This window comes from Cetorhinus maximus, chromosome 27 (assembly GCF_964194155.1).
Source record: "Cetorhinus maximus chromosome 27, sCetMax3.hap1.1, whole genome shotgun sequence".
NCBI classification, from domain to species: domain Eukaryota; kingdom Metazoa; phylum Chordata; class Chondrichthyes; order Lamniformes; family Cetorhinidae; genus Cetorhinus; species Cetorhinus maximus.
The window spans coordinates 15968118-15988687 of NC_135905.1; the positions used below are offsets into that span (position 1 = coordinate 15968118).

The 20570-nt window shown below is 41.5% G+C and overlaps 1 protein-coding gene across 1 annotated transcript in view; it reads left to right on the top strand.

Moving 5' to 3' along the window:
* LOC144668612 (very long chain fatty acid elongase 5-like) overlaps nucleotides 1-20570 on the top strand; it is a 46952-nt gene that overhangs the window by 14884 nt on the left and 11498 nt on the right. The window contains exons 4-6 of the mRNA XM_078530801.1: nucleotides 9188-9269; nucleotides 10444-10590; nucleotides 17319-17489. Coding sequence (XP_078386927.1) covers nucleotides 17328-17489 — 162 coding nt within the window. The 5' untranslated portion in view covers nucleotides 9188-9269; nucleotides 10444-10590; nucleotides 17319-17327. The remainder of the gene's footprint in view (nucleotides 1-9187; nucleotides 9270-10443; nucleotides 10591-17318; nucleotides 17490-20570) is intronic.

Consider the following 20570-nt stretch of genomic DNA (forward strand, 5'->3'; position numbering starts at 1 on the left):
GCAGCCCATGTGGTATAGGTATACCCACAGTGCTTTGAGGAAAGGAGTTCCAGAATTCTAACCCAGCAACAGTGAAGGTATAGTTCCAAGTCAAGATGGTGTGTGGCTTGGTGGGGACTTGTTGGGTGGTGCTGTGCCTACATGTCTGCTGCCTTTGTCCTTCTAGGTGGTAGAGGTTGCGAGTTTGGAAGGTGCTGTTGAGGGAGCCTTGCTGAGTTGGTGCAGTGCATCCTGTAGATGGTACACACTGCTGCCACTGTGCTTCGGTGTTGGAGGGAGTGAATGTTTAAGATGGTAGATGGAGTGCTGATCAAGTGGACTGCATTATCCTGGATTGTGTTCAGCTTCTTGAGTGTTGTTGGAGCTGCACTCATCCAGGCAAGTGGAGAGTATTCCACCATATTCCTAACTTGTGCCTTGTGGATGGTGAACAGGCTTTGGGGAGTCAGGTGGTGAGCTGCAGAATTACCAGCCTCTGACCTGCTCAATTAGCCACAGTGTTTTATATAGTTGGCCGATTTAAGTTTCTGGTCAATGGTATCCCCCAGGACGTTGATGGTTTGGGATTCAGTGACAGATGTCATTGAATGTCAAAGGGAGATGGTTAGATTCTCTCTTGTTGGAGATGGTCATTGCCTGGCGCTTAAGTGGCAAAAAGTTAAATTCACACCACGCATCAGCTCAAGCCTGAATGTTGTCCAGGTCATGCTGTATATAGACACAGACTGTTTCAGTGGGCAAACATTGGAAGGATTAGCAAACTGATTATCAGCCTGTTTGAACTATTGTGATGAACGGTCCTTCCGCTGCCAACAAGTTCAAGAGTGGGACTTGAACCAGGAGCTTCTGACTCAGAAGCAAGGGCACTACTTGCTGAGCCACAGTCCCACATTGGGGATGGACTATTAAAATAGGCAGGTCTTACAGCTGTAAAGGGCATTGGTGAGAACATACCTGGAGTAGTGTGACCAGTTTTAGTCTCCTTATTTAAGGAGACATATTTGCAATGGAGGGAGTTCAGAGAAGGTTCACTTGGTTGATTTCTGGGATGAAGGAAAGATTGAGCAGATTGGGCCTATATTCACAAATCACAAAATCTCACAGTGCAGAAGAGGCCCTTCGGCCCATTGAGTCTGCACCGACACGCGAGAAACACCCGACCTACCTACCTAATCCCATTTACCAGCATTTGGCCCATAGCCTTGAATGTTATGATGTCCCAAGTGCTCATCCAGGTACTTTTAAAAAGATGTGAGGCAACCCGCCTCCACCACCCTCCCAGGCAGCGCATTCCAGACCATCACCACCCACTGGGTAAAAAGGTTTTTCCTCACATCCCCCCTAAACTTCCTGCCCCTTACCTTCAACTTATGTTCCCTCATGACTAACCCTTCAACTAAGGGGAACAGCTGCTCTCTATCTGCCCTGTCCATGCCCCTCATAATCTTGTACACCATGATCAGGTCGCCCCTCAGTCTTCTCTGCTCCAACGAAAACAACCCAAGTCTAACCAACCTCTCTTCATAACTTAAATGTTTCATCCCAGGCAACATCCTGGTGAATCTCCTCTGCACCCCCTCCAGTGCAATCACATCCTTCCTATAATGTGGCGACCAGAACTGCACGTAGTACTCCAGCTATGGCCTCACCAAGGTTCTATACAACTCCAACATGATCTCCCTACTTTTGTAATCTATACCTCGATTGATAAAGGCAAGTGTCCCATATAGTGCCTTCACCACCGCACTAACATGCCCCTCCGCCTTCAGAGATCTATGGACACACACGCCAAGGTCCCTTTGTTCCTCAGAACTTTTTAGTGTCATGCCGTTCATTGAATACTTCCTTGTCAAATTACTCCTTCCAAAGTGTATCACCTCACACTTTTTGGGGTTAAATTTTATCTGCCCATTTGACCATCCTGTCTATATCTTCCTGTAGCCCAAGACACTCAACCACACTGTTAACCACCCGGCCAATCTTTGTGTCATCTGCAAACTTACTAATCCTACCCCCCACATAGTCATCTATGTCGTTTATATAAATGATGAATAATAGGGGACCCAGCACAGATCCCTGTGGTACACCACTGGACACTGGCTTCCAGTCACTAAAGCATCCTTCTGTCATCACACTCTGTCTCCTACAACTGAGTCAATTAAGAATCCACCTTATCAAATTACCCTGTATCCCATGTGCATTTGCCTTTTTAAGTTTCCCATGTGGGATCTTGTCAAAGGCTTTGCTGAAATCCATATAAACTACATCAACTGCACTACCTTCATCTACACACCTGGTCACCTCCTCAAAAAATTCAATCAAATTTGTTAGGCAGAACCTCCCTCTGACAAAGCCATGCTGACTATCCCTGATCAAACCTTGCCTCTCCAAGTGGAGATAGATTCTCTCCTTCAGAATTTTCTCCAATAGTTTCCCTACCACTGACGTGAGACTCACTGGTCTGTAGTTCCTTGGCTTATCTCTACAACCCTTCAACAGCGGAACCACATTAGCTGTTCTCCAGTCCTCTGGCACCTCCCCAGACTAGCTGCTTTTATTTTAGAGCTAGGTGTTATATTCCAGAAAGCCAGTGGTGAAGGCTAAAAATTGAGCCAATATTTACACACTTTTATAAAGTTCTACTTAGAGTTGCACATGACATGCAAGCTCCTCCAAACCCAAGAACCACAGTTTCAGCCTGTGTCTATTTATAGGGGTTTATTGGAGTTTAGAAGAATGAAAGGTGACCTTATTGAAATGTATAAGATTCTGAGGGGGCTTGACAGGGTAGATGCTAAGGGAATGTTTCCCCTTTTGGGGGAATTCAGAACTGGGGGCACAATTTCAGAATAAGGAGCCTCCCATTTAGGTTAGAGATGAGGAGGAATTTCTTCTCTGAGGGCCGTTGATCTTTGAAATTCTCTGCCCCAGGTGGGTACACCAGTGGAGGCTGAGTTATTGAATATGTTCAAGCCTGAGTTAGACAGAAAGTTGATATACAAGGGAGTTGAAGGACATGGGGGCAGGGAAGAAAGTAGAGTTAAGGGCACAATCAGTTCAGCCATGATCTCATTGAATGACAGAGCAGGCCTGAGTGGCTGAATAGCCTATTCCTGCCTGTATTTCTTATGCTTTTATGATCCTATACAAAACAGTATAGGAGCTGGTTCATTCAGTTAGCAAAGCGTGTGGTGCAGAATAATACCAACAGCACGGATTCAATCCCTGTACAGGCTGAGTTGCTTCTTGGGACCCACTTCCTTGTCTTGACCTATAGTGATATCATGGCATTAGTCATGATTAATAATCCTCGGTGGACTGCAGCAAAGTGTGAAAGCAGAGAAATACCCTGTACCTGTCGTCTACTGCAGCTGCCAAGCTACCAGGTCGCCTTGGATCCTCCTTGCCTCTGGGTTCATATGAAAGCAGCCGAGAGAGTGGGTCAGCAGAATGCATCCTTTATGCACTTTAAACAAATTCCTTAGGTAAGTTTAGCTGTAAAAAATGTGCCCTTTGAAATCACTTATAGCTTGGACATACTCGAACAATGGGGAGTCTACCACGACTGCAGCACAGTAACAGCCATTGGGTTCAAATGTTCCACCTGAGACTCCTCCCATCTTTCCTCATTAGCATAACTTTCTGTTCCCTTCTCCTTCACATGCTTTTCTAACCTCCCCTTAAATGTATTTATAGTGTTCTCTTCAACCATGATAGCAAGTTCCACCTCTTACCGCTCTCTGGGTAAAGGAGTTTCTTCTGAAAGTCCTATTGGATTTCTTGGTGACTATCTAATAAAGATAGCCTCTAGTTATGGTCTTCCCCACAAATGGGAAATACACTCCATTTTCATTCCATTGAAACCTTTCTTTTAAAGATCTTTATTAGGTCATTCCTCAACTTTTCTTTCTCAAGAGGGAAGAGATCCAGCCTGTTCATCCTCTCCTGATAGGTATAATGTCACAGTTCTGGTATCACCCTTGTAAATTATTTTTGCACCCCTTCCAATGCCTCTATATCTTTTTTTATAACATGGCGACCAGAATCGTACATGGTACAGCAGGTGTAGTCTAACCAAAGTTCGATACAAGCTTGACATAACTTCTTTATGTTTCAATTCTATCCCCCTAGAACAGTGGTTCTCAAAATGTGTTCTGCAGACCACTGGTGGTCTGTGAGGGTCCTCCAGGTAGTGTACGAGTTGGTCCAAAATGCAGGTCACTGATAGGCAATGCCATGGCTGAGGCCGTGTGAGAGAACAGGCCAGAACCCTCAGCCCCACCATTCAAGCACCTTCTCCTAATCCCAACAACAAGCAACTACGAGATCAGACTTTCATGACTTCTGGGACTGAAAACAAAGAAGAGGTACTGGTTGAACGTGGAGTCCAATTTGAGGCTTAAGCTCTGACTTGGAAGCGGACATCACCTCATTGGTACCTCATCAAAAGCAATGCCATTCTTCCCCTTAATTCTGATGAGTTTTTTGTGGTGGCAAGTGAAAGTGGGTGAGTAGACCATAGGTGGTCTGCAGGGTCTTTTGCCCCACCTAAGTGCTCCCTGCGAAAAACTTGTACGAACCAGTTCCCTCGAAATAAACTCCTGTGTTAGGTTTGCTTTTTTATGGTCTTGTTAACTTCTGTTGCTACTTTTGGTTTGTGTATTTGGTTTGTTTATTTATACTTCCAGGTCCCTTTGCTCCTCTACCCTATTTAGATTCTTATTTTCTAAATAATATGTAGCCTCCCATTTTTGAGTTTTAACAGCAAGCTCCAATTACAAGTAAGCCTAGGAAAGATCTGATTTATAAAATTGATGGGCAACACTGAGATTGGCAAAATGTTCTTCAGCCCTCGCCAGAAGATATTTATGAAGATCCAGATTAGGGTTTAGACTTACTCAGTAGTCACCATAAGTTCTTCTACCAATGTCAGTTTTTACAGCAGGTACATTTTGGCTTGGCCAGTCACTATGGTCTATTTTCTGAATGACGCTCGCACTTCATGTGATTTAATTCTGCTGATATCCTTTCCTGCAGAGCATTTCAAAAGGGAATTTCTTGCTTGACCAACCTCTTTTAATTTTTGAAAAGGTAAGCAAGAATAGATGAGGGTGATGCGGTAGATGTAATTTATCTAGATTTTCCAAAATCTTTATTCCTGTAGAGCTTATGTTACCATTCTGGGCTTCAAACATTTTTTCTTCATATTCTCCTTCACATTAAACTGTACTTGGATACCTTTCACTACCAGGTTTTGGACTGGATAAGGACTTGTCCCTTACCACAAGTATGCTTGTGGATTTTTGAGTGGTGATCTTAATATTGACCCAGTTTAACTTCAGCCTGCAAAACCAATATCAGACACCAATGAGGGACATTTTCCCATAGCTACAATTGCAGACAATTGCTTTTCAGATTTCCGCATTTTGTTGAAACATTGATTTTGTAGGGCAATTTTCAGATCCTATTCCTCAAGTAATTTGGTGACAAAATAGTTACTGCAGCCTCAACATACAATTCAAATTTATGCTTAAATCCCCTAGCTAGATAGGGACCCCATTCTCCTGTTGTTCCTTTCCTGTTATGGAATATACAGGAAAACATCTTTCTACTTCATCCATCTCCCTTTGTGATGTGGATTCTGCCTCAGGTTCCTCATCAAAGCACTGAACACTGGACTTTTCTCTCTTCTTCTATTCATATTTTGGCACTGTGAGGAATGATGTGGTAGTGGTCTTTTTCTCCCTGCCCCCAATGTTTCATTGCCTACTGACGTTAGGTAACACTTAGTTAAGTGACCCAATTGTCTACAGTTATGACATTTAACCTTCTTAGTGAAACAGGTTGGCCTGGATGATAATTCCCAACACACCTCCACCATGGTTAAGTGCCTCTTCAGCCTGGATCAATTGGATCCTGTGGTTTGTATCTTGCGAACATGCCTGGGATCAATCCTCATTCTGTGTTATTTTGAGAGTTCAAGCAGTCCTGTATCTGGCTTCTACCAATGCTTTCCACTTTATTGACATTTTCTTCAAACTGCAGACAAAGTGGTTTCTTACATCACTGAGAAACCATCAAGATCATATGTTTCAGACAATTTCCTCAATCTTCCTACAAACTGAGAAATATTCTCATCCTCACTTTAGCCCCCCCCCCCCCCGGTCAAACTTGAACTGTTTTGTAATAACAAGTGACTTCGGGCTCAGATGCTCATTGATTTCATGGACCGACTCTCCTACGTTGTGTCTTTGTGGATTGGGCAGGTAAAATCTGATTCTTAATCTGTATGTAGGCAGCAGGTTCATAGATTGTAAGCAAAACTTCTCTCTTAGGCATCTATTGCAAATTCACTTGCCTTAAAATGAACTTGAAGTCTCCTTACATTTTCACTCCAGCCTGACCCCATTCAATACTTTCCACTTGTTCCAACTAATGCCAACAAATGTTCGCTGACAACTTAACCTACATAATAACAAGGATGTCCAATATTCAATCCTTTTAATAACTGCCCTTTATCCTGGGCTGAATAAACATTCAAATTAGTGGCATTAACTAACCGCTATTATTTCCAGACTTTCTAGAATACTCCTGTGAAAAAATAAGCAAAATACTGCAAAAGGAAACTTTGGAGTGTAATTGCTACAATGAATTTATTCCCATCAAGGTCCACCTAATGTTCAGTTAACTGTCCCAGTTATCATCATGGTGTATCTCTCTTAATCACACACAACTGGTTGGCGGGAGCTAGTATCCACAGCACCAAAGTTCAAGTGGAGTCTCGAACTATGAAACTCAAGCATAACCCATGTCCCTGACAGAGGGTCAGAACAGTTCAAGTTTAACCATAGAGAGTGAAGGGAAGCTTCATGTAGGCAGTTCAAACATGAAATGATTAATTTTCATGGCAAAGTTTAACTATTTTGTTTTCGCTGTGTAGCATTTTGCCTGTGCTGTGTGAAGCAGGAAAATAGTGTCCAAAAATATTTTGACGAGTAATTTGGTTGGATAAGTGGCATTCAGTTCCTGGATCCTGATTGGCAATGGCATTGACGAGATACCTGAGCAAATGCGAATGATTAATTGAGCAGAATAGTTGAGCAATTCATTAAGTATGTCATCTAAAGTGTGTTGTGTGATCTATGAAAGAATTTTAAATAACAGATAGATGGTAACATTATCGCAATTACTAATGTATCATGTACTTTTGTGTCTCTCCTCCTCCAAACTCAGAACAACTTACAGAGAAAAATGCCATGTTAGTCCTGACCAGACTCTTGAAAGTATACCCACTTGAGAACAAAATCAATGCTATTTCACTGGACAATATCTGATGGATATCACAAAGTCAATACGTAAAACCTCCAAATAGGAGTGTGTACATGTTGACCTACTTGTCAACATATAAAAGATGATTCCTGAGTGATTTCATGGGAAATGAAATGTGAGGCATCCATGTAATTAAATATGTGTGGGAAGCAGCTTTTTGCATAATCTCCAAACATCACGTGTTTGGTCTTTACTGGCAATTGCAGGAGCACAGCACTACAGATTTTTGTTCCTGATACAGACTAATTATCCACTGCCATTCATTTACAAGAACCTCATTACAGCCTTGGTTCAAACCTGGACAAAAGAGCTGAACTCCAGAGGTGAGGTGAGAGTGACTGCCTTTGACATCAAGGCAGCGTTTGACTGAATGTGGGATCAAGGAGTCCTAGCAAAACTGGAGTCAATGGGAATCAGAGGGAAGAGTCTCCACTCGTTGGAATCGTACTTAGCACAAAGGAAGATGGTTGTGGTGGTTGGTGGTTGGAGGTCAGTCATCTCAGTCCCAGGACATCACTGCAGGAGTTCCTTAGGGTAATGTCCTCGGCCCAACCAACTTCAGCTGCTTCATCAATAACCTTCCTTCCATCATAAGGTTAGAAATGGGGATATTCGCAGACAAATGCACAATGTTCAGCACCATTCGCGACTCCTTGGACACTGAAGCAGTCCATGTCCAAATGCAGAGAGACCTGGATAATATCTGGACTTGAGCTGACAAGTGGCAAGTAACATCCATGCCACACAAGTACTAGGCAATGACCATCTCTGACAAGAGAGAATCTAACCATCTTCCCTTGACATTCAATGGCATTAGTATCACTGAATCCCCCACTATCAATATCCTAGGGGTTACCATTGACCAGAAACTGAACTGGACCAGCCATATAAACACTGGCTACAAGAGCAGGCCAGAGTGACTCTGCAGTGAGTCATTCACCTCCTGACTCCCCAAAGCCTGTCCACCATCTACAAGATGCATGTCAGGAGTGGGATGGAATACTCTCATTTGCCCAGATTATTGCAGCTCCAACAACACTCAAGAAGCTTGACGCCATCCAGGAGTAAGCAGCCTGCTTGGTTGGCGCCCCATCCACAAACATTCACTCACTCCACCGGTGACGTACAGTGGCAACAGTGTGAACCATCTCCAAGATGCACTGCGGGAATTGACCAAGGCTCCTTAGACAGCATTTACCAAACCCACAACCACTACCATCTAGAAGGACAAGGGCAGCAGACGCATGAGAACACCACCACCTGGAAATTCCCCTCCAAGCAACTCATGAACCTGACTTGGAAATATATCACCATTCCTTCACTATCGCTTGGTCAAAATCCTAGAACTCCCTCCCTAACTGTACTGTGGGTGTACCTACACTACATGGACTGCAGCGGGTCAAGAAGGCAGCTCACCACTACCTTCTCAAGGCAATTACAGATGGGCAATAAATGTTGGTCTAGCCAGTGACACCCACGTCGCATGAATGATTTAAAAAAAAACCTTTTGATCTAATGGTAGACAGTAGGAGGATTGGCGTAGCATCAGCACCAATAGGAAAGCAAATTTACTTAAGGTATTTTCTTCAGTATCCGTCTTAACTGATCCTTTTTAATTCCCACATCATCGTCTACCTGGGCTAGTTCACCATTGGTTATTTATATGCTTGGTGTTAAAGAAGAATCTAAAAGCTTTTGGACATGAGCATGATGGCCAGAGGAGTTAAATGGTGTAATAAAGATTCCTGACTTGTTTTTTTCTTCCACCATTTTAACATTTCTATACTACTTATTATGTACCATTGCTTATTTTCCTCAATGACATATGTGTGAACTTGAAATTTCTTAATTCTTGCAGTTATGTGAATGCCACAAAATTTGGTTCTTTCAGAACTGGTGTGGGTTGCAGAATCTTTTCTCTCTTCTACAGTGCGTCAACGGTAAGTCACTGAAATAATTTATGTAATTATTATATTTACACATCTGCTTCAAAGGTAATTTATAGACTATGAAATGCTTTGGAGCGTCCCATGAAATACATTACTTAAATACAGTTTTATATTCTTTCTTTGTCAGTGGCCCATGCAATGTTTTTGCTTATTCATTTGAGGGATGTGGGCATTACTGGCAAGGCCAGCATTTAGTGCCCATTCCTATTTGCCCATGAGAAGGTGTTGGTGACAGCTGAGTGGCTTGCTAGGTCATTTTGGAGGACAGGTATAAGTCAATCACATTGCTGTCAGTCTGGAGTCCCATCGAGACCAGACTGGAAAGGGACAGCAGGTTTCTTTCCCTAAAGGACATCAGCAAACGAGATGATCAGCAAACCAGATGTGTTTTTAGAACAATCCAGTAGTTTCACAATCATTATTACTCACACTAACTTTTTTATTCCGGGTTCACTTAATTAACTGAACTTAAATTCCCTAGCTGCCGTGGTAACTATCATAACCACTATGCTACCCTAACATTACCTTTATGACTATCTCTTGGCTCCTTCTCAGTTCAAATTCTTAGCCTTTTCCCCTGCCTGTTTTTCGTCTGGCTAATCTCCTTCATCTTGCAAAACTCTTGTGTTTGAAAACTGTCCACCATTGGGGAAAATTTTAAAAACCAATAAAATGGAGATTTTCTAATGGCTAGAACTTAAATAAACCTCAAAAGACATTCCAAGAGTTATAAACACATCAAAAAAGCAAAAGCCAAGAGCCCTATGTGTATATTGTACATGGAATTAGGAGGAATCGCCCTTCCTTGAAATACTCCTCTTGCCACCAGCATCTGTTGTACAAATGCTGCAACGGAAGTTGTTGCATTCTATGGCAGGAGGGAGGGGCATGGATAATGGGTCTGTGCTACCTGGTTCCCCCACAACCCATTCGGGCATTTGTTACAAACATGAATACGAGCCCACAGATTGCACTGTAGCTGGAGGTGTAAATTTCACCAGGTGCTCCCAGTTAAGTTAGTGTTCCACTCACTCAATTTCAGAAGCAGTGAGTAAGTACAAAATGTCAACTGACCTATGAAAGCAAAGATCTATTTTTAGTGCTGAATAGCACAGTCTTTGGGCAATGATTTGTATCATGTTTGGCTTTTCTCTGTGACCTGCAGGCAGTGCCGAACATCCCCTTCACCTACATCGAAAAGCAGGCAAGCAAGCATATTCCAGCACAGCTACAGAGGAAAAGAGACGTAACATTATTTCAGGAAATATATCCACTGTTGAACAAAATTTCCAGAAAATAACAAAGCCAAGAGGTGAATACATTCTTTTACTGATTAAAGCATGAGCTTTAACTGCTTTTAATTAACAAATGTTGACCATTGCAGATCGGAAGAATATTTACGCAGCAGGTGAGCTTGGGAGAAGTTATGTAGAGAACTCCCCTATTATAAAACATCCCCTGAGCTACCGTGATCAGCGTCACAGGAGATCTCCTGGTTATATTCTAAAACTGTGACAGTGCACACCTCTTCTTTGCCCTATTGTATTTTCTCTATCAGACCCTTTGATTTGCTTTCATTTGGGAGTTACATTTTTTAAAACTTGCTTTGGTCTTACTCCTCCTAATTCAGTCAGATTTCATATTTAATAAATTATGGCTCAATGGCCAAGAAATGCAGCCAAAACTTACCAATGAACTAGAACATGAACCAATCTAATCACTAACAAAAGGTAGGAGGCACTCAATCAGAACGCAGTAACTACAAGCTTCAGTAAGATCTACCAATTATTGAACAGAAATTGAACAAATTAAACTGTAAAAAAAATCTCCCAATTGATCATGACAGGAGTAAAATATAATGGGAACCGAAGTAAACATGTTGCAAAGAATATTTTAATGTACCCATAGCATCGTTCAACACTTGTCAGAAATAGGACAGCTGAGTTGGGGCCTTGAATTTTATTCTGATGTTGAAGTCTGTGATCCAGATGGGTCTGCTTTCTGCCTCCTGGTGTGCATTGAGAATTACAAGGTATGGCCTGCTATTATTTAAAAAAACAAGCCTGTTCCCATCTGCTGACTGCTACTCTGTTGTTGCCATAATTCCCTGCCCCTCTGCTCCCCCCTCCGCTGGTCTGTCTTTTACAGCTTGGACCCCTCTCACTCCCACCCACCTGAAATAGCTGTACCTCCTGGCCCTCCCACCTCCTGTGTTTGACACATTTTTGTCCTGTCAAAACAACTCTGAACCCTGCCCTGGTCTCCTGGGCCTGTTCTAGCATCAGCTTCCATTGTGTTTTCAACTGTATGTCAAATTGGGCCTGAAACTCTGGAAGCAGATTGAAGATGCGTGGGTTTTTTGTCAAGGGAACATCTACAGGTGAGAGGGGGCTGTTGTCCCAGATTCCCCAAAGTTACTGCCTCCTGTCTTCCCCTCTCCCCTCCCCTTTGCTGGTTGACCCCAGGTTTCCATTCCTCAGTTCACCATAACTCCTAGTTCCTCCCCCCCTCCACTGCTCTCAGAAGTTGTGTGAACACCATCCCAAATGGTACCAGGCACCATCGGATCTGCAGCCAGACTGGGGTTCTCTGCTCCTAAACCTTTCCCAATGGGCTAAATCCTTAGCTTCTATACAGCACTCACTGATATCAGACTTGTGATCCATGATCCCCACTCCCCCGCTCTTAGACTTGAGGACTGCTTTCCCTAGTAATCCAGATACCCGTACTAGTAAAGAGCAGGCCTCCCCTCCCAGTGCAAGCAGAATGTAACATTTCCCCCATAACTGCCTCCTAACATACACCTTGCCAGAAACCTGAAGCAGTTCTAATATGCCAAATGGCTGCCTTATGGTCGCCTAGCTAATGGCACCCTTTCCTTAGATCCCTCTTTCTTTATTGCTAATAGACCCTAGTAACTCCTTCCAATGCTTCTAGACCCCAGGATGCCCCACTCAACCCCATGCTGCTAAAGCTACAGGAACACCCACTTGGAGGTACTGGGATTACCCCCATGCAGATAACCCCAGCACCTCTTGTTCTACATCTGGATTCTGTACAATAACAAATATTATAAATAGTCTGACTTCCATTTAGTTTGATCAACGGAAGGTGAGATGTTAACCTGTTTCTTTACCTATGACTTATGTGAACTGGTGATTTTTGCTGGCACCTTATTATGGGCCTCATCAAAAGTAGCATGACCTATGACTGTAATAAAAATGCATGCAGAAAAGCCCCTGAGAAAATCTTTAAAAAGCCATTATAATGTACCAGTCCAGTGAGCTTAATTATCTTTCAATAATTCTTACGTCTGTGTAAGTCTAAAAATGGAATTAAATCACATAACCATTCTGTGTATTTTACTGGTACTGTATGTACTTAGCCATCCATGTATTATTTTTGAACCAAGATCTTGTTAGCTAAACCCAATCTATTAGTAATGCATCGATAATTCAAATGCATGCAGCATATTCGTCTTATCTCAACAGCACAATCACACGGTGCTCACGTTTTCAGACCTGATACTGGAGTAAACAGGTGAAACTTTGTTTTCCTTGGGCCATGAAAATATTTAGCAAGACCTGTGTAAAAGAGGAAGAGGCATCATCTGCATGAGGCATAGTTAAAAATTATATGTTTTTAAATAAAACACTAACATTGTTTTTCTCTGCATTCTTTCATGGGATGTAGGTGTCGCTGGCAAGGCCAACATTTGTTCCCCTAATTGCCCTTGAACTGAGTGACTTGCTAGGCCATTTCAGAGGGCAGTTAAGAGTCAGCCATATTGCTGTGGGTCTGGAGTTACATATAGGCCAGACCAGGTCAGGATGGAAGATTTCCTTCCCTGAAGGACATTAGTGCAGATGGGGTTTTACGACAGTTGATGATCGTTTCATGGTATCCATTACTGAAGCTAGCTTTCAATTCTAGATTTTATGAATTGAATTTAAATTTCATCATTTGCCATTGTGTGATTTGAACCCATGTCTCCAGAGCATTAGCCTGGATTACTAGTCCAGTGACATTGGCACTACACCACCACCTTCGCACTGGTCGCAGGAGTTGAGAGGAAAAATGTTGGAATGGAAAGCATTTATCAATGTTACAATAGAATATGATACTGAAAGCAAAAACTTGGAGCAGAAATTTTCACTTGGGCAGGCATGCACCCGACCTTCTCGAGCGTGAAATGACATGCGTTGATGTCAGTCGAACGTGCAGACGTCAATGTGCTGTCGCGCGATAGTTCGGTTGGCGGGTGCGCTCCGGAGCCAGCAGTGCACCCGCCGAAAATTAAAATGCCTGTTAAGGCCAGTAAGTGATCAATTAACTTAAATTTTTCACTGCCCGTCCAACCTAATGGATGGCAGGGCAGGCGAAAAGGCCAAGTGGCCTTTGCATTTTTTTTGGAAACCTCATCCACGGGTGGGATGAAGCTTCCAAATGCAAATAAAAGTTTTACAATTGAATTAATAACATGTCCCTGCTCCTGTGACAGAGTCACATGTCTGGTGCCGATCGCGGGCGGTGGGCAGATTCCCGACTGCCCCTGCTGAGCCCACCCTCCAAGGGCAGAATTCTGTCCTTGCTCTTTCAATAATAAAATCACTTAAAACTCTTGTAAAGTAGGAGGAGATTGGGATGTGATCATATCTGCAAATCCAACAACCTGGCCAAACTAACTGCAGAATATATTTCAAGTGTATTGTGTTTATTGCTGAATAAAGATGTTTTAAAGTTTTTCATCTTACCTCATCAGGGCAATTGCAAGAACACCAGTGTCATTGGTTTTGGTTCTTGCGATTGCCCTGATGAGTCAAGGTGAAAAGCTTCAACAAAATGTATTTTTTCAGCAATACTCAAGTTTGTGTTACCAAACAACTATTTATATTGTGTTTTTTGAAGTTGAATTTATATTTATTTTTACATTGCATTTACTTATGCTTCTTAGTGAAAGGTATTTGCCATTGGTGACCCTGCCCTCTACCCCACAGTTTTCCATAGAAACTAACAATTGTTAGTATAGCACTTATTTAAGTTCAGCTGTTATTATACATGCCTTGTGTACTTTTGGGATGGCACATTTTAACGGTAATTTTAATTTACGGTAATTCTTGTATGTTGTGTAATTTTTGACTGTTATCAATTCATTTTAGCATTATACTAACAGACTTAAACTAGCAGTCCCATCACATTCAAATGGCCAAATCTTCTCAAACCAACTAATTAACAGAACTGCAAGAGAGAATTACTGGATCTTCATGGGACATACAGTTTGTGGGTCCTTACAACAACAATTTTATTTACACAGTATCTTTAACTTAGTAAAACATCCCATGGCACTTTGCAAAGTGTTATTGAATAAAATCTGACACTACTGACACATCTGAATCCTACCATGTAGCTGGTTATCATAGCAAAATGAAATTTAATGCTTTACTGAAAACAAGCTCGACTCAGGAGCGCAGCTGCTAGTGAGTTCAGACTAAGATCTTCCAGCTGTAAATCTGTATTTAAGGGGAGGCGATGGCGTATTGCTATTGTCGCTGGACTAGTAATCCAGAGACCCAGGGTAATGCTCTGAGGACCCAAGTTTGAATCTCGCCACAGCAGATAGTGGAATTTGTATGCATTGAAAACCTGGAATTAAAAGTCTAATGACCCATTGTTGATTGTTGTAAAAACCTGTCTGGTTCACTGATGTCCTTGAGGGAAGGAAATATGTTGTTCTTACTGACCTGGCTGACCAGGTAAGTGGATGATCCATCTCGGCCTCTTTCGGACATATTCAAGAAAGGAGGGAGACAGAAAGCAGGAAACTACAGGCCAGTTAGCCTAACATCTGCCATAAGGAAATTGCTAAAATCCATTATTAAGGAGATTATAGCAGGATACCTAGAAAGTCATTATGGGATCAGGCAGAGTCAATATGGTTTTGTGAAAGGGAAATCATGTTTAACTAATTTGTTAGAGTCCTTTGAGGAAGGAACCAGCAAGGTGGATAAAGGGGAACTTGTAGGTGCAGTATATTTGGATTTCCAAATGGCATTTGGTAAGATGGGTAACATATTAGCAGGATAAAGGATTGGTTAGCTATCAGGAAGCAGATACTAGGGATAAATGGGTTTTTTGGGTTGGCAAGTTGTAACTAGTGGAGTGCTACAGGGATCAGTACTGGGGCCTTAACTATTTATAATCTACATCAATGACTTGGATGAAGGGACCAAATGTATGGTAGCTAAATTTGATGATGATGTCAAGATAGGAAAGTAAGTTGTCCAGAGGGGGTAAAGAGTCTACAAAAGAATATAGATAGGATAAGTGAGTGGGCAAAAAAATGACAGCTGGAGTATAATGTGGGAAAATGTGAATTTGTCCATTTTGGCAGCAAGAATAGAAAAGCAGTGTACTGTTTAAATGGAGAGATATATCAGAACTCAGTCGTATAGAGGGATCTGGGTGTCCTAGTACATGAATCACAAGAAGTTAGTATGCAGGTACAGCAAGTGATTAGGAAGGCAAATGGCAAGTTGGTGTTTATTGCAAGGAGAATGAATTATAAAAGTAGGGAAGTTTTGCTGCAGCTTTACAGGGCTTATCTGGAGTACTATGTATGGTTTAGGTCTCCTTATTTAAATAAAGATATAATTGCATTAGAAGCTGTTCAAAGAAGGTTCACTTGACTCATTGCTGGGATGAAGCATGTATCTTATGAAGAAAGGTTGAACAGGTTGGGCCCAAACCCATTGGAATTTAGAAGAATGACAGGTGATCTTACTGAAACATATAAGATCCTGAGGGAACAATAGGGTGGGTGGATACTGGGAGGATGTTTCCTCTTGTAAGGGAGATGAAAACTAGGGGACACGGTTCAAGAAAATGAGGTCTCCCTTTTAAGATGGAGATGAGGAGAATTTTTTTCCTCTCAAGAGGGTCTTTAGTCTGTGGAATTCACTTCCCCAGCAAGTAGGTTCCCCAGGCTGGATCAGTGAATTTATTTAAGGCTGAGTTAGACAGATTTTTGATAGACAAGGGAGTCGAGGGTTATGGGGGCAGACAGGAAGGTGGAGATGAGACCATGACCCGATCAACCATGATTTTATCGAATGGCAGAGCAGGCTTGAAAGGCCAAATGGCCTACTCCTCCTAAGTCCTATGTTCCTTTGGGCAGAATGTTCTGGCCCTGTCGCGCCTGGGTTGTAAAATGCGGTGAGCTGTTCAAAATTCCATTGGCTTCGGCGGGACCGTAAAATCCCGCCTGCATAAAATTCCACCCTATGTTCTGTGATTTGTTTGCCTACTCACTTAACCTATCCATATGCCTTAGCAGCCTCTTTGTGTCCTCACAGTTTTCATCCCCATCAAACTTTGTATTGCCAGAAAACTTGGATACATTACAATAGGTCCCTTCATCTTAGTCATTGATATAGATTGTAAATAGCTGAGGCACAAGCACTGATCATGGCAGGATCCCACTAGTTTTGATTGCCAACTCAAAAATGACCTGTTTATTCCTACCCTTTGTCTTCTGTCCATTAACTGATCTGCAATCCATGTTAATATAATATCCCCAATCCCACGAACCATAATTTTGTGTAATAACCTCATGTGGCACCTTATTTGAAAATCCAAATACACTATGTCCACTGGTTCCCCATTATCTACCCCTAATAGTTACAACCTCAAAAACCACTAATAGATTTGTCAAACACAATTTGTATTTCATAAATAAAAACAGAAAGTGCTGGAAATACTCAGCAGGACTGGCAGCAGTGGAGTGAGAAACTGAATAAATGTTTTGAGTGGAATATGACTTCTTGAGAATGGTTGTGAAAGGCACTATATAAATGCAAGTCCTTACTGTATCAGAGGTAAATTTGATTTTGTAAATAGAAGTTTCTAAGAATGAATAAAAATGTATGGGTGAAGAGCTGATAACCCTTTTGAGTGTTGGAATTGCTTTACTGTGAAATGTACATAAAAGCAGCTTCTATAGTCCCTAACTCTCAATAAATCAGTGTTCATGTTTATTTTCAGCATCTTGCTATGGAAAATTTGCAGCCTGTTAATCCAGAACTGGCCACCGGAGGGAGCTTTTATACTCGGCTTCTGAATTTGAAGTCAATCCCAATGGCTTGTCTCTACATAGCAATGATCATCTTCTCCACCTACTGGCAGAAATATACAAAACCTCTAGAATTGCAGAAGGTGAGAATGTTGCTTCCTCTTGATGTGGCTGCTGCATAAGCTAGATAAAGTTCACTTGTGTCTAGTGACCATCGGAGTGGAAAGCAAGTTATTGCAGATTAATTTGGTTAATGTGTGATATCATATTTTGTTGCCTGGTATTCTCAATGAAATAAAGGCACTGTGACAGCTAGGGATGTGATTTCTTCAAAAAAAGTTTTCATAATTACCAGGGAAAATTGAACATATTTACAACACTCCTTGAACTCAGTTTAAAAAAGTGAACTTTGTTTATGATCTACAAAGTCCCAATTTGCTTTTGATGAGGGAATCTGACTGCAGCCGTTCCAGAATATCAGAACACCAGATCATTGACCTGAAATGTTAACTGTGTTTTCCCTCAACAGATTCTGCCTGACCTGCTGCTGAGTATTTCTAGCAGTTGCTGTTTTTAACAGCAGATTGTTTTTACTCAGTGAGTTTGTGTGACACATTAGCTACCATTTCCATTTGCTTCAGTCACAATTATTGACAAAAACATTAAAGCAATGACAAATCCACATGTATCTAATACCGTGGTATTTCTGACGAGTGTTTCAAGCAGAGCTAATGATCTAAGAAGTGCTGACCAATTTCATTAATTAGTTTATATTGTGAGTCCTGTACACCGTAGATGGTTTAGAAATCAAATGGTCAGTAAGTGTGCTGTTGGAATAAAATTTAACCAGGAAAAAATATCATGATGAAGCAATTGCAGAACATCAAATAAGAATGTTTGTGCTGTGTTTATATTTAGGTAATGTCCAGCACTAAAACAGGTTGATGCAGCAGTATATCTGTAGTTATATTCCCTAATTCCACTACTCCAGCGGAGAAGGAGGGATATGGCTGTGCATAGGCACAGTTAATAATCTAAGTTAATAGATGGGGCAGTCATCTCTATTCTATCATTAAAAATCCAAACGGAGCTGCCTGAGGCTTTTCTTAAAATATTGACTGCAGATCTTTCCTAATAATTCAGTTGGTGTTTGCTCAGGGCATTGTAGAATTGAGTCATGCAAATCAGAAAGGACTCAGGATTGAACCTCCATCTTTGCTGATTTAGGTGTTCTCAGCCCGTGAAGTGACAGGGCATTGGCCCTAACTATCTGGCTGGGGACAAGAGGGTTACTCCCGCTGATTACTTCCAGAAACATCCTGCTATAGAATTGTGCGTGTGAGTGCGTGCTTTTTTTTTTGCTAGCAGCTGAAGACTGGATCAAGCTCAGCCCTGACAGCCTCCGCCATCACCCCTCATGGTTGAACAGCCTGCAAATGCTCACTAATGAAGAATGACCACTTGAATGACATATCATATAGTGGCACCCAGTGCAGATGTAAGGTCTAGTGAGAATGAGCACCTTCTGCAGCAGAGGGGAGAAATGTGCTGTAAATGCCAGCTATCATACTGGTTTATCTGCCCATTTGATGCTGTGCTGTTTTCTAAACTGTCAAAACAGTAGATTAACATTTTTTAAACTAGGATTTTAAGACCAGTTAAAATGGGCTTCAGGATTTAATTGGCTATTGATTTTTAATTTTAATTTTGTTCATTTAACAAAAAGATTGTGGGTGTATGACGTTTTAAGGAAAGTGTTTTTAATTCTCCTCGTGTCCCAAACTTTGCACCCCACATTGAGGGAGTCAACTCTTACTGGGGTGGTTGATGTCACATTTTTCTTTCTGTAGCAGTATCATTGCTGCTCCTGATTTGGTTTGAAGGAGCTGATATAGCAACACAGCTTTATTTCTGGGTAGCTGCTTCAACAACATTGAACTGCCAGTGTCCGACTAACAAGGGCAAATGCATTGTGCATTTCAGCCATGGTTATGGTTTAAATTTACTTCTGTCCAGTGTTTGATTTTATAGCTAACAGGTACAATTGGCAACATTTTAAAAGGGGATGTGAGATATGTGCAGCTATTCAGCTGTCAGCCGTGGCTCAGTTGGTAGCACTCTTGTCTTTGTGTCAGAAGGTTGTGGGTCCAAGTTCTACTCCAAGACTTGAGCATATGAATCTAGACCAACACTCCAGTGCAGTACTGAGGGAGTGCTGCACTGTTGGAGGTGCCATCAATTCGGATAAGATGTTAAACCAAGGCCCCGTATTTCCTCTCAGGCAGACATAAAAGATCCCATGACACTATTCAAAGGAGAGCAGGGGAGTTCTTCTGTGCAATATGTAACCATCATTACTAATAAAAACAGATTATTTAGTCATTATCACATTGCTATTTGTGGGAGCTGGCTGTGTGCAGATTGGCTGCTGTGTTTCCTACAACAACAACTACACTTCAAAAGGTACTTCATTGGCTGTGAAGTGCTTTGGGGTGTCCTGACCTTATGAAAGGTGCTATAAAAGTGCATGTTCTTTCTTTTTCTCTATCTTTCTTTTATTCTTCATGCACGGTGTGTTGGCTATTTGTTTTCCATTTAAATAGCACTAATCTTCTGAGTTAGTCATTCACCCTCTGAGCAAGTCTGATTTTTTTATACCTGGGCTAAATAAGACTTGTTACAGTTACATGTTTTACCACTGCTGTGCCAGTGATCACTCTTAAACTTGACCAGTTTCATATTAAACTTTATTTAAAAGTGTATTAGGTTTAGTATTGGTTTTGGCGGCTGTGTGTATTTTAAAATTATTATTCCCGCTGTTATATTTGACAAAAAGCAGTTCTGAATCCTGTTGATATGTCTATTTGCTATTTTCCCACTTGGGTAATAATGTACATGAATGATTCATGCCTAACATACATAATGCATAATTAAATCACAATTTGATGGAGTGGAATTTATTAATTGTGAAGACACATGTGTTTCTGTAATACACTAATTCATTTCTATAGTTTTTATTGCCACATTGCTCATTCAGCTGTAATCAGCTGCTGTGGTGAGTTCCTAAGTAACAGTTGCACATTGTTGCAACAAATTATCTGCAAGAACATGCTAAATACAGGCAGGGCGTGTTAATATACTGATTGGTGCAATATGTTTTTTTCAAGCAAAGTTATTGTGTTAATTACAGTAACAGTGGCAACTTGATCATTTGTCCTTGGTTG